The sequence below is a fragment of the Crassostrea angulata genome, chromosome 7, assembly GCF_025612915.1.
Source record: "Crassostrea angulata isolate pt1a10 chromosome 7, ASM2561291v2, whole genome shotgun sequence".
NCBI classification, from domain to species: Eukaryota; Metazoa; Mollusca; class Bivalvia; order Ostreida; family Ostreidae; genus Magallana; species Magallana angulata.
This window is the reverse complement of record NC_069117.1, coordinates 29,382,123-29,396,074: the sequence shown is the minus strand read 5'-3', so window position 1 is coordinate 29,396,074 and position 13,952 is coordinate 29,382,123. Positions and strand designations below refer to the sequence as shown.

At 31.3% G+C, this 13,952-nt stretch overlaps 1 protein-coding gene across 1 annotated transcript; it reads right to left on the bottom strand.

The window, feature by feature from the left end:
- Nucleotides 1-885: 885 nt before the first annotated feature.
- On the bottom strand, nt 886-13,241 carry LOC128156950 (lysosomal thioesterase PPT2-A-like). The gene is made up of 9 exons (XM_052819293.1): nt 13,061-13,241; nt 7,765-7,918; nt 7,381-7,473; nt 7,200-7,254; nt 7,044-7,096; nt 6,164-6,247; nt 5,978-6,062; nt 1,415-1,469; nt 886-1,305 (listed from the first exon to the last, which is right to left on the bottom strand). The coding sequence occupies exons 1-9, from the start codon at nt 13,220-13,222 to the stop codon at nt 1,162-1,164; spliced, it is 885 nt and encodes a 294-aa protein (XP_052675253.1). The 5' UTR covers nt 13,223-13,241; the 3' UTR covers nt 886-1,161.
- Nucleotides 13,242-13,952: the final 711 nt, after the last annotated feature.

Sequence of the window (13,952 nt, the reverse complement as noted above, 5' to 3'; positions counted from 1 at the left end):
ACGGACGAACGGACAGATTGACTGACGGACGCAGAGGAAAGCTATAGTCCCCTCCGGTGAAAACCGGTAGGGGACTAATAACACTTGTGTTGTAGCGTGTTTAAAAATAGCTTTGGTAAATAAGAAAAGGCCATCAAATTGATCTTTAAAAGATGGTTTGCAATACAATATTTCAATGGACAAAAGTACGTATATATAATAAATTTGTCATTGTAACAGAAATTTGATCCAAAGAGTCGAACCACGTCGAGTTGCCAGGCGTGAATCATCAAATAAAACGAGATGCGAAGCGCCTTGAAACTGGACGTGGTCTGACCCTTTGGAGTCAAGTGACTGTAACAGTTATTATAATATATACAGCTGTATTATTGTAAGGATCACCATCAACGTTTTTTTTCAGGTTTCGTTTGTGGTCCGTTTACAACAATGAACAAATTTTGCCTTTACCGATGACGATTTTTTTCACAGAAATTACTGATGCATCAGGGAATAAATCAGATGTTTTAAGTTTTATAATCTTATAAAGAGTAGACTTCCTAAACAGTTTGATCGTTAGGATAGAAGGATCATGTCTTTTCTACCGATATATTTTGTAACTTTACATAGTTCAAAATATTTTGATAATTATTTGTTCTAGTACCATTTTATTAGTTTAGGAACTTTCGTGTTTAAATTGACATATTGTCGTGATAGATAATATTATACAGTGTACATGTAACGTTGATAAATTTCAAATGTTAACCTTTCGTCAGGTTCATTAAAATTTTACATTTATAATTATAGATGCTTTGGTCTGATATGGTCAGTAATGTAGTTTCCTTTTATATTTATGGTAGAGTAATGCAACAATTCTAGCAGCTTTTTTTGACAGAGAATAAACTCATATATGTCAATCCTATTTATTCATAAGATATGAGTGTAAGAAATGAACAGAGTGAAAAATTATGAATTTGTACAATGGAAATATTTCAATGATTCATACTGATGGAGTCAATCGTAAATGCATTGAATTTCACTTTAATATCAATTTATTAAGTAAACGTTCTACAAAAATGATTTCCCCCTGTGCTTGTTAATTTGCGTCAATAGATCTAATTTTTGATCATTGTAATTAACTGCATGCTTAGGAGAATATTTCATATTGGATTCCATCTATATCCTCTAAATCAGCCAGGGTAAAATGGCACTGTTGAACACGGTACGGTTGCTGTGCCAATGGACGTGCTGCACACCAGGAATAACATATATCTTGATCTTCCCTTCACTGAACAATGTCTTTAAACCAAACGAATCTTCCAAAAAGTACTGAAAAGAAACGAGAAATATTTACAAAGCATAATAGAAATAAGTTTACAAAGTTAATGTTAACGATGGAGTTTAATTATTTTAACGTGAAGTTTAGTGTAGTACTTACCCGCTGTTGTTCGAACTCAACAACTTTCTCGTTGGAGTCATAAAAGGCAAAATGGCTAAAAAATATTAAAAGATAACTAGAATCTTGTTGTTATAGCAACAAAAAAGTCTTTCGTTCCTCATGTATTAATCTGTACAAAAAATCCATTTCTCTTGTAAACAGTAAATTGATAAATTATATTCTGTAAAGAAATTTCCAAGAGATAAACAAAACAAAAAGACAAAATGTCAATTTCTGAGTACTTTCTGTGTCTACCGGAAGTTACGCCGTATCATACAGAACAAAGTAAGCATATCTTCATAAATTGTTTTGTTTTTCCTCAAAGTAGGATGTTCAAGTGTTTTTAATTACAAGATCTCGTAGAGAAAAGGTTTTGTCTCGGGACCAGATATGGACAAACGCGAGTGATTAAAGAAATTTAAGTATATATTTTTGTACATAAGTTTGGTATCTTGATCTCTTACAGTTTTTGAGATCTCCTGGGTCATCACCGGAAGCACTTCAAATTTGTTACCGTATCATACAGAACATAGTAAATATATTCATAAATTGTTTTTTTTTCCTAAAAGTTTAGACAATCAAGATTTTGTTAGTTATGAGATCTCATAGAGAAAGGTTTTGTCTCGAGACCGGAAACGGACAAACGAAAGTGATTAAAGAAATTTAAAGGAGATATTTTTGTACATTTACTTACGGTACGTTACTGTTTATCACACTGAGTAAAATGTTTAAAAAATACAAATTTTTAAAAAACTTCTTTTGCTTGAACGTTTCGAATGAGAACCGGAAGTGACAGACGATCAAATAAAAACCCGTTTAACACATGTTTAATCAAATGTCTATCATCCATATAAGTTTTGTATCTTGATCACTTACAGTTTTTGAGATCTTGCGGGTACAAAATATGTTTTAAAAAAGCTTCTTGAGATAATCGAAATATCTCACCGGAAGAAGATTGTTTTTGTTTATTTAACATTGCATAGATGACGTACGTAAGGATTTATACTATCATATTCATTCTATGTAAAATAAATTATATATGTAAATAATATACATTTTAAAGTACTTCCGGTGACGGTAACGGCGAACAAAACAAAATAGATTAAACACATCTATAACTATAGGTCAATAATCCCACAAAGTCTGGATGTTCAAGTATTTGCCGTTTTTGAGATCTCGAGGGAACAAGGTTTTTTGACCCGGGACAGGAAACGGACGACCGGAACTGATTTCTAAAAAAAATGACAAAAAAAAAAACGCCTCGAAATCTATCAAGACATTTCTGAGAAATTCTGCCGACAAGAAAAGGAGAAAAAAATGATAATCAGAAAGAAAGAAACAAAAAACACCACAAACACTATAAGGTCTTCCTTAATAAAAAAAAAACCATTACAATCACTCTAAGGTCTTCCTTTAGAAACGGAAGACCTAAAAAAATATTGATCAAACTTTGGAAGCAATTTTAAATGTGAACCATGAATATGGCAAGATAAAACTGAGAATATTGATCTCAGAAGCTTTTATTATTAATAGTAAAAAAAACACAGGACAATTTTAATACCAGTCAACCTATCCTTTTATCATAAATGTATAGAAAATACACAGATTATGTAATTTAATCGGGTTCATCGGTAGAGAATAGCAAATAAAAACCTTTTTAACGTTGAAGATAATCAGGAAAGATTTTGATAAATGTTATTCTTATACAATTTGTGGAGCCAAGTAATGGTTTGAAGTCATTTTCTCCAGATTTCTAAAGTAAATCTTTTTCAAAAAGCTTTGTTCAAAAGGTTTTGTCGCATGGAAATAAAACCTTTTGTATAATCAAAGACACCGAGACTAACGTCCGCTCGTTTAAGATCAAGATCAAGTTAATGAGAGGTGCCTACAGATTTATAAGATTTAAAATATAAATTCTTTCAATGATGCTTCATGACAATAGCTTTGTTTGATAGGGTGTACTGGGGCTGAAATTTTGGTAAACACAAAAAAAAATCATGTTTTAAACCGTCATTTTCATTGAAATATGAAGGAAATAAAGAACAAATTTCAGAGTTTTGTCCATTTTTGACTGATAAAATATATCTAGAATGCCCACTGTCTCCCCCAAAACGTAATTAAATAAGCTATTGAACACCTCTTTAAAATGATGTCAAATTGAATATAGGTATCGGGATTACTTTCTCATGATTTAACATAGAATGTCAAGAATTGTTCAATTTTCTACATAATTCCTTTAAAGCCGTAAAGTACAGAAGAAAGATAGATTCTTCAAATCAATTAGGACGTCATAATGGTTCTAGCTCCAAAAAGACTCTTTGGAATCATTTACTAGATCTTGACCTTGAGGACTTTGTTAACTCAGGGTTTGAGTTCTCAATTCCGGATTGTTAAAAGTTCAATGTCATGAGTAAAATTTGTTTTAAATACAAAAAGTATTTATGAAATGAATTATTGACATAACATTCGTTATTTAACTATATTATGGAATTAGGCTCAAACAAAGTTTGACTTTTAGCAAAACAGAGGAAATTCGGACTCTATTTTTCAGATTTTGTTTTTCACTGAAATATTTTTGGTTGTACTATGATATTTAGAGTTAAGATTTTGTTTGTGTGTCAACATAATTTTGCATATTTTCTGTTGTTTTTTCTCCTCGCTTTTTCGTTTAGATAATTGTATGGCACACACTACAAAAATATTGAAAAATTATAAAAAATTATAAAAGGCACCATATCTCAAAATTTTGATCATTGACCTCACATAAATTTATGCCAGCAGAGAAAAGTCAATATACTTAGTTTAATACTATAAATGTTTTAGCATTATCATTATTCAGTTTTTTTGTTATATTGAATCAAAAATGGGTAGGGATTTAAAAACTGATAGAGGAAATTCGGATTGAATATCATAAAAAATTGTGAATGAAAACTTATTGCTTTGTATCTATTTCATGTCACTACCATTCATAAACTGTATTTCATTTGTTAGAGAGTTTAGCAATTTCCATTATTTTCATGATTAAGAATATCTCAATCATAGTTTAAAAATTTTAGGAATTTTTCTTAAATTTTCAAAAATTATTCAATGGCCAATAACTAAAAAAGTAGGTCATTGACATACTTTTTTGAAAGTGAAGAATAACAATACCATGTAAGGTCTATAACACACATTAGTTGAATTTTCATTGTCATCAGTTGATTTTTTTTTTCATTCTGAGTAAACGTCAATCCTTAAGGTTAGAAAAAGATAAAAGAAATACATTTGTTGAGTAACACACAAGGAAGGAATAGAAAACAAGGAATAGAAAACAAAGCACCTTAAGCTTATTATACTGCAGGTGTTACAAAGCCATACGTACATGTATACATTATTGTCACATCTCAGGTTACCATACACTATTGGAATGTCAAATTTCTTTAACACATATACAATGTACTAGTTAAGTTTTATTTTGATCAGCAGTATCAGTTTCTTCTGTTTATTCCGACGCACAAAAGGTGTCAATCGTCCAACGTGACGCACGTTAAGTTGCATATAATGATTCTCTTACCAATTTACACCTGGGTAAGAGAATCATTAAAAAGCAATTATTACATGTACTTTTGTCACTAGAACATTAAAATTTGAAGATGGGGGAACAAGATAGCGCAAATGCCCATTTGGTTTTATCGTAAAAAACAATTTCAAATTAATTTTTTTTTCAACCAAAAATACCAGATGATGTTATATTACAAGTTTACAAAAGCACAATTTCTAACTATATTCAGTTTTGAATATTTTAACAAACGATAAGACAAAAAATAAAATTTAAAGTTTTGGTGGTATTGAACCCACAACCTAAAAACCCTAGCTCTATAATGTTACCTAATAATGTCTGGTGCTCTAACCACTCAGTCATAACAAACTTCAATGTGAAGTGCTAAATGGAACTTCAACCACGAATTTACGGACTTGTAGTATTTCTCTAAAACGTTCAATTGTTGGGACACAAAAAGGCATTTTTTAAGTAAAGTGGGTCATCTCTCCACGTTTTTGTTGATTGAAATCGGTTTGATTTCCATTAAACCTTATATAGAATCTGACAAAAGTATGGAGCCCAGACCCACTCTATAGAAGAAAAGGCATCGAAGTTCTAAAAATGTCACTATTTGGAGATTTTGATACGCATACGCCAGATAAAATCAACCTATTTTCAACATCTAACATTTTTGAAGGTTATAAATCGATGTTATGGTAAATAAACATTGTTTTCAATAATTTGAAAGAATTTTTGAGATTTGTTCATATTTTAATTTTATAGTATCATATCTATCCCCATATGGGCAATTTACACTCCTTATTCGCCCATCTTCTTTAGTGCGTATGGAAACCTTTAACAATTGAGCACGCTAGATTTATTTGTCGCACAAAAACTATATATATTCTTATAAAGTAACAATATAAAACCTAACTAATGCTCAAACCAAGTAAGGTTTTCTGGAAAAATTTAAAATCTGACGTTAGGCTACCATCATAGGTGTTTTTTTATAGATAATTTCATTAATAATATGGAAACAATACCTGGATTCCCACGGTGTGATGACGCCATCATCAGGTCCACCAATCAAAACAATCCGACTAAGTCTCAGAAAGTTCTTTTTGTAATCTTGAAAAAGATGTAATTTAAGTTTTATTTTAGATTAAAAAATAATCTTTTGTAACCATTTAACATAGCGACATTTTGATATAGAAATTAAATATAAAAACCATTGATTTGTGGAGTATAGGTGTCGTTGTTTAAGGGAGCTAGGAAATTGGAGTGCTTTTGGTAGTTCTCCAGATGATGAGGATCTGAAATATGAACATAAAAATTACAAAGCAAGCGTGTAAACGAAAAAGTAACATCGAATTTTTTTTCCGTTGAACATCTTTATCTCTCGAAGGTTCACTAAGCATAATTCAAAACGAGATCATCTCATTAGTATCAATGGAATATAATTTCTGTTATTATATTTGAAGAAATTTCTCTTAAATTCACTGTACATGACTATTGTATGCTTCAGTTAATGTATGTTATAATACATGTAATATGGGATGATAAGTATGGTATTCACTTGGTGTGTTATTGATGTTCAATGTTTTCCAAGATATACTTTGTATCGTGATATAAATATTACTGTTAGCTTTTGCGTTGGCAAACTTCCCAAAAATGTACATCTTGTAACCTCTAGTTGTCAATATTCATGTACTTTTTTTTTATATCATCATCATTTAATGTTTTTAAAAGAGAAATAAGTTTTCTATCGACAAGTTAGTAATAATATAACAGTGTGACGATATCATTATGAGGTGATAATTTTGGTCGGGGCGTGATCAAATCAAATAAAGCCCGAAGGGCTTAATGGTCGATTTGATCACGCCCGACCGAAATTATCACCTAATAGTATTCAAAGAATGATTCCTTATTACTTATATTTATATAATTTTAAGCCATCGTACGGATAAATATTTAAATATGAATAAGCAAACCCCGCTGGCGCCTCGATTTGGCGTCATTTGTATTATGGGTTATATAGTACAAAATTGATACGTAGTGTAATCACAGGCAAAGACACTGGAAAATGTAAATATTCAGTTATCTCGTTACCCTTCCAATAATTTCCGATTGATATGTCCTGTCCAGTTTTCGTATACAGCACTCTAAATATTAAATGTTATGATTCAGCAATACAGAAACAGCCATTATATCACTACATGTATGAAAGGTAAGATGAAAAAAGATGATTTAAATCAATTCTTTTACCTGTAGAGTTCAGATTTGAGGAAATTCGGAAAAAAATGCCTCAGATAACTTGTATCTACAATTTGTGAACCAAACGTTAGAAAATATTGAGTGGTGTGGCAAGACATGTCGAGTTTAGTAAACACATACATTTTTGCATGATTGAGCTTTGAAACTTTACATTATCTATTCTAGAACTCACCGCCATATTGCCCAGCTAGTGGAGAACTGAGAGCTATAAATGTGTCCACGTTATGTTGTGTTGTCGACAATATGCCCCGACAGATGAGGCCTCCTGAAAATATTGTAGTAAGTAAGCATGGACCATGCACATATATTATATAGTAAGCATATTTATCGAAGAAAAGAGATAGAATTCAATATAAATGAACATGAAAAAGAGCGAGCGATTATATTTGATTATAATTTGTTTAATGAAATTGATTTATTGAAAAAAGAAGTTTCTCTTCTCTACATTTGCGTCATCAATCATCAACTGGGTAATTTATGACGCAACGAAAATGAAGTTTTTCTGTTGAGAGTCATATTACAACAATATTTAACAGATTACGATAGTTAATTATACCCTGAGAGAAACAGATAAGATGGATGCCATTGGTATGGTTGCTCATGATGCCTTCCACCTCCTTTTTGATGGCTTCTACTTGTTTCCACATGGGGACGAGACTGCTGATTCGCTGATACAGGGCTATGGAGTAAAAAGGCGTGTCTGGGTGGACCTAAATGACACAGGGGCAATGTAATCAGATTACAAATGATGCACCCAAAATGTCTTCTCTATTTCCTTGTACGTGTTATATAATTGTATTTCGTGTCGGAATTAAAGGAAATAACGAACACCCTTCCACCTTACAAACAAAAACCACAAGGTATTAAAGATGTACGTATAAAGTGTATGTTTTTTTCTATATTTTTCATACCTATATGAATTATAGATACATTAATGTTTCTGTGTACATGTATAAATAAAACAAGTTTAATATAAGCATTGCCAATTAATTCCTGTTAGAAATTAAAAGTGTGATGATATTCATTTAAATTTTGAATTGAATACATTTTTGTAATACGTTGTACTAATATTACAGATACTTTTAAGAGACATATCATACATGTATCCCCCCCCCTCGAAATCCCAAACGACAAACACCAGGAAAATATTGGTGACTATCAAAATTTATTTCATGCATGTACATGTACATTTCTTTTGTTAGAGCATTCTAAAACTTCCGGATGGTTTGTTGAACACGTCTCGATAAACATCGAAGGATAAATGAGTGTTCAAAACAGATGACAAGTTTACATTACGGACGTGGACCTTGAAGATTAATCCGCTCATAAGATTTGGTTTTGATCACGGGGATATTTTTTTAAAATATGGAATTCAATTACATTTGTGTTGATTATAACCACTCTTTCCCTTTCTCCTTTAGATGGGGATATTTTTCTTTATACCGTCGCATACCCTACATAAAAACATATAATAGAAAGTTTTTCATTGGGTTAAAAGAAATAAAAACACAACATGTAGATTGTAAGACAAATAACACTGTACCGGACAATAACGCTGCTGCATTCTATTTATATCCAAATGTAATTCATTTTCTCACTTCTCCTTCGCATAAAATTCATTTTCCCTCCCTTTCTTCTCATCTTAACAGGTACATGTATTTTATAATTAAACTTACATGCATCTTTGTGAGCCGATTTCAGGCTTATCAGTATTGTGAAGATAAACAAAGATTGTACATGTGGTTGAGAATTTTTTCTGTCTCATAAAAATCAAATATTTTCTTCAAACGCATGTCAAGATACTACATGTACATGTATTGTGATGAATAATTGAATTGCGCGTTACATACGTAATACCAGTAAACTTGAATATTTATATAAATAAGAAGGGATCGCGTATGTTGGATGATATCACATGTCGGCAGTAGTTTACCATAAATCACATGTAAATACATAATAACTGATATGTCAACATTCTATTACTCTAAATAACATGTCATGTTATTATATGTTGCAAATTGGCATAATCAATTTCGCTTGGTTACATAATTATTATGAATGATATAACCTGTGGTGAATTAGGGAAATAAATGTAGCTAGCGTGTGATTGTGGAACACAATTAAGACATTTTCCTACGTCACATGGTAGAAACGTAAATCCGGAAAATTGCTGTTCAAGTCATCACGTGAGCACATAAAGAGACTTACCTCCGATACCCATTGCTGAATATTTGAACCTTCTTGATAATTTCCCAGAATTCCATGTATGAAAACTATCGCTTTTGGGCCATTTGAAAACTTGAGATTTGCTGCTGCCAGCAACACAGACAGGATAGAGAATTGCAGAAGAGAAATCAAGAGCATGATGCGACTGTACCCCAGTGTGTCACATGTACATCTAACTCTGAGCCGTAATCTTTTGGGGGAAACTTTGATCGGGTCACTGTGCTCAGATTAGCAATGCGATGGTTGGTAAATAAACATAAATATCTTCTATAGAAGGTGTGAAACAAATCAACGATCAGACTGACTTTATCGCTGGTAGTTCCTTATGTAGATAATACTAGATACAAATATGTACGCGGATAACGTATACATACACTTCACGTGCGCGCCAGTGTGGATTATATCATTTTGATGATTACCGGATTTATTACAAAATGTCAAGGATATCTTTTCATGATTCCATTTGTTCACAATTACACGACCTTTATTCTATTAACAATAGAACTGTTAATTGACATGCGTGTTTTGAGCAAGTGTGGGTTAATAAAATTATCCCAACTTTTATTGATCCCCATGTGGTCTTTTTTTCACACCCCCCCCCTCCCATGTTAGACTCCTAAAAGTCATATGTTAAACATTATATTACATGTATAATGTGTGGATTATTGTAAACTGATGGGCTGTTTTGCCAAAAGATGTCTTTTGAATAAATGAATAAGTATTATGCTATTTGGCATTACATAAATCGAATTACGATTTTGCATAGTAATTTGGCTTATCAACGGATCATTTCAACCTAAATGCGCCTATCTTAATTGAGGGTAAACACAAAATTAATGTTTTTTTCTGCTAGTTGAAATTTATTTTTATATAATTATACATAAAGCAGTATTTCTAATTTAATTATAATTTACTCTATTTATAATACTCAAATTGATTGGGTAACATGTATAGGCTACATAAACCACCCTCTCAAATACAATGTCAAGAAGTGGATTTAATTACCCATACATGTAAAAAAAAATGCACTTCTTGACTATGAGAAATATTAAAAAATATACATAATTACAAGTATTTAAATAGATTGAACAGCAGGCAAAAATAGCCTTAATAGTTTTCTCTATGAGAGAGGATATATACCTGTACAAAATATTTCTAGAGAATATTGTTTTGGATTATAGACTGTTATTATTGATAACAAAATGGAGTACATAAGGGATAATTAAATATTCATATATTTTAACTTTACAAAATATATTAAAACAACGTGTTATTACAACATGATTATGCAATTACGCAAACATTTCATTCACACTCATAGACATACAGACATCCATGACCTCGCCAATTAAAAAAAGTACAATAATTTAAAAGAGTATAAGTTAATGATAATTATCGCCGTGTGAAATGTTCCCCTTGAACATGACACCTTCTCCCCTGTCAGTGGCGTTGAGTGACTTTGATCTGGACACCCTCTTACATGACTCTCAGATCCGTTAATTGAAGTAACTCTAACATTCCATTTAGTACTTATTAAATTATTATTCGCTATTGTGAAAACTATGTTTTGTTATCAATAATTGATCTATAGAATTGTTGGCCATGATCAATTATTCGGTAGTTGGGATGCGACGGTCAAGGCCCTCATTGTTGTGTGCATTTTATGTTATAATAATATAAGTTTTTGGAGTTTTGATAAATTATATATAACAGATACCGGTTTCAGAGGGAGTGGAAATTACAAAAAATATTTCCTGGCAAGCAATGCCTACCCCCCCCCCCCCCAAAAAAAAAAAGCTTTCAGGGTAACAGTTTTATTTTTAAACTTGAAATTAACGCATTATATTATATTAAAAATCACTTCCTCAGAAACTTACTTATCTACATACAATGTATACATGTACATTATATCTACTTAATGAAATATATGTGTATCGTTGCATAATAAAATTTTCTCGCATGTTATTTCATTTGGAAGCTAGAACCTAACACCATTCATAAAGTTACAATTTTTCCGTTTACTACACTAATTTAATATAGAATAGTAAAAAATGTAAGATAAAATCGCCTCAATATTAAGAAATTGTAAAATCACTGTGGTGTTTATTTCATATAATATTTGTACAATTAATTCAAGTTGTAATTAATATCGTGGACACTTCAACACATTTTCCTAATCAGGAAGGTCTCTAAACTTTAGGCAAATACATTGCTTCGTTTATTATAATAATCAATTAAGGAAGTACAAAAGATATTGGACTGTAAAATGAATGGTTTTTTTATCCGCCATATATCTCCAACAAACTTATACATACTTGAGTGTCAGATCAAAACACTCTTGACAGGAGATAAAATCAGCCGAATTGATAATAAAGATAATCGCATTCCATTATTACATTAATCATATGTAGTAATATTGAAAATGAAAATCTGTAAAATGTGTAGGATACATGCATACTGGTTTATGATAAAAAATCAATTAGCATTAAGATACTCGATTTTCTTATTTCATCTCAAAGGATGTCATATTACTTAATTAATTGTTAATTATTTTTGATTATTATTTGTATATACCCGTAATGTATATTTTGTTCCTGAAAGTACATGATCATCAATACCTACAAGGATTATAACACTCACAGTTAGGCTGTATTTATATAGCAATGTCCTGTTTCACACAAAAAAAAAACAAACCATGTACTTAGAAATAGATCATATTTCTAGCATTTGTAGTGTGTATCAGACAGACGTTTGAGACGTATAAGAGGAACTCGAAAGTTGTACGAATTTGCTTCTGACCACTTTGAATAGGTTTTAATACAAATCAGAAACTCTGTTAGCATCAAAGCAATACGTGTATCTTACGCAGATGCATTTTATATCAAGAATGTTTAGATAACAGATAAAAAGGAACCACTGTATAAGGACCTCTCGACATTTGTTGACTATACATCAACTTAAGGAAGTTAAACAATCCACTGAAAAAGATTACTCAGGGGTTGAGATGGGGGTTGAATGTTAGATGGGTTTTATTTACATGTAATATGTAATTATGACACAGATATAATGTAGTACTAATTTTAATATAGCTGTTACATGTACAGATTAAAACTGCAATTACTGTAACGGTTACCTTATAAAATAGAGAAAAAAGGAAGATTAACTGGGTTTTTTTTTTTGCTGCATTAATTAAACAAATCAAAGTGTTTTCTGTGACTCCTATATTTTCTTATGAAGGATAGTCAATATCTGTATATTTATAACCTGTATGTGATCGTAGTGTTACTTTGAGAAAATAAATCCAAAGAAGCTCGCAAGAACATTGACTATAAATCACACTTGATTCTGCAACAAATAAAGATGTTCCCGTAGTATGATAATTAAACGATGTATCACATTCCAAATTACGTGAACAACTTTCTTCTATGAAATGAAATAAATTTTGCTTTTAACGAAAAAAGCAGCTGAGATTCGAAGTGCCTATATTACACACAATTTCGTAATTCATACAAAGTCTAGTATCTCTATAAATTTGTGCTGTGATTATTCCATGGCTTTCAATTAACTATTAAACTAAACAAATTAAACTGCATCAGTTCGCCTCTACTTGAATATGCCAAGCTAACCTGTTTAATGAAGGATTCTAACATGGTCGATTCCTTAGTGCTCCCAAAGATTCCATGCATGAATACAACCGCCTTGTGGGACTGGGCGATAACGTGTCCGAGTACACAAGTCCACAAAATCAAACCGCAAGAAAAGGTCGACCTACTGAATCTATGCATCATTAAAACTGAATCTACTTAGTTTTTAATTCTTCCTTTTGGTCGGCCTTTAAGTACTTTTAATTAAGTACACGTCACAAAACCCGGAAGGTTCTTCTTTATATACAGCCTGTCCGTCTCATTAAAAATGATAGTTTTTTAAACACTCGAAAGTTAACAAACTATTTACACAGAACATATTTGTTTACTTTATCATATATAGTTAGTTATATGAAATCCAAGACAATTCAATTGTTCTTTGGTCGAAAAGCAGTTAAAAACTAGCCTCTAGATGAAATAAAATTGAAACGCTCGATGAAATATAAACATCTTCATTTATAATATTGCTTGTGTACAAGTTATTCGTCTATTATCATAAAAGAAATAAAAAATAAACCAACCGAACAACCATCAAGTAATGATTATTTGTGGCATTACATATAGGAAAGCAGCAATATATCAACCGCCAAATGGGAACAAGTCTTGTGTGAAAACGGTAAAGGAAGCTGGTTTTACTTCCGAGTTTATGGATGTTTTTGGTTATATAAAAAAAAAAATTAAAAAACAAAATTTACATACATTATGCATAAAACACCAGCATAAACTTAAAAACATTAAGAATTACTTCGGGTTGACTGCATGGATAATTAGAACCATTTTAACAAGGCCTTGGACTTTAAGTAGGACGTAACTCTATTTCTTGCGTCTAAACAAGTTAAAAATGACGCTGGTTTCAGGTGAAATATACACCGAT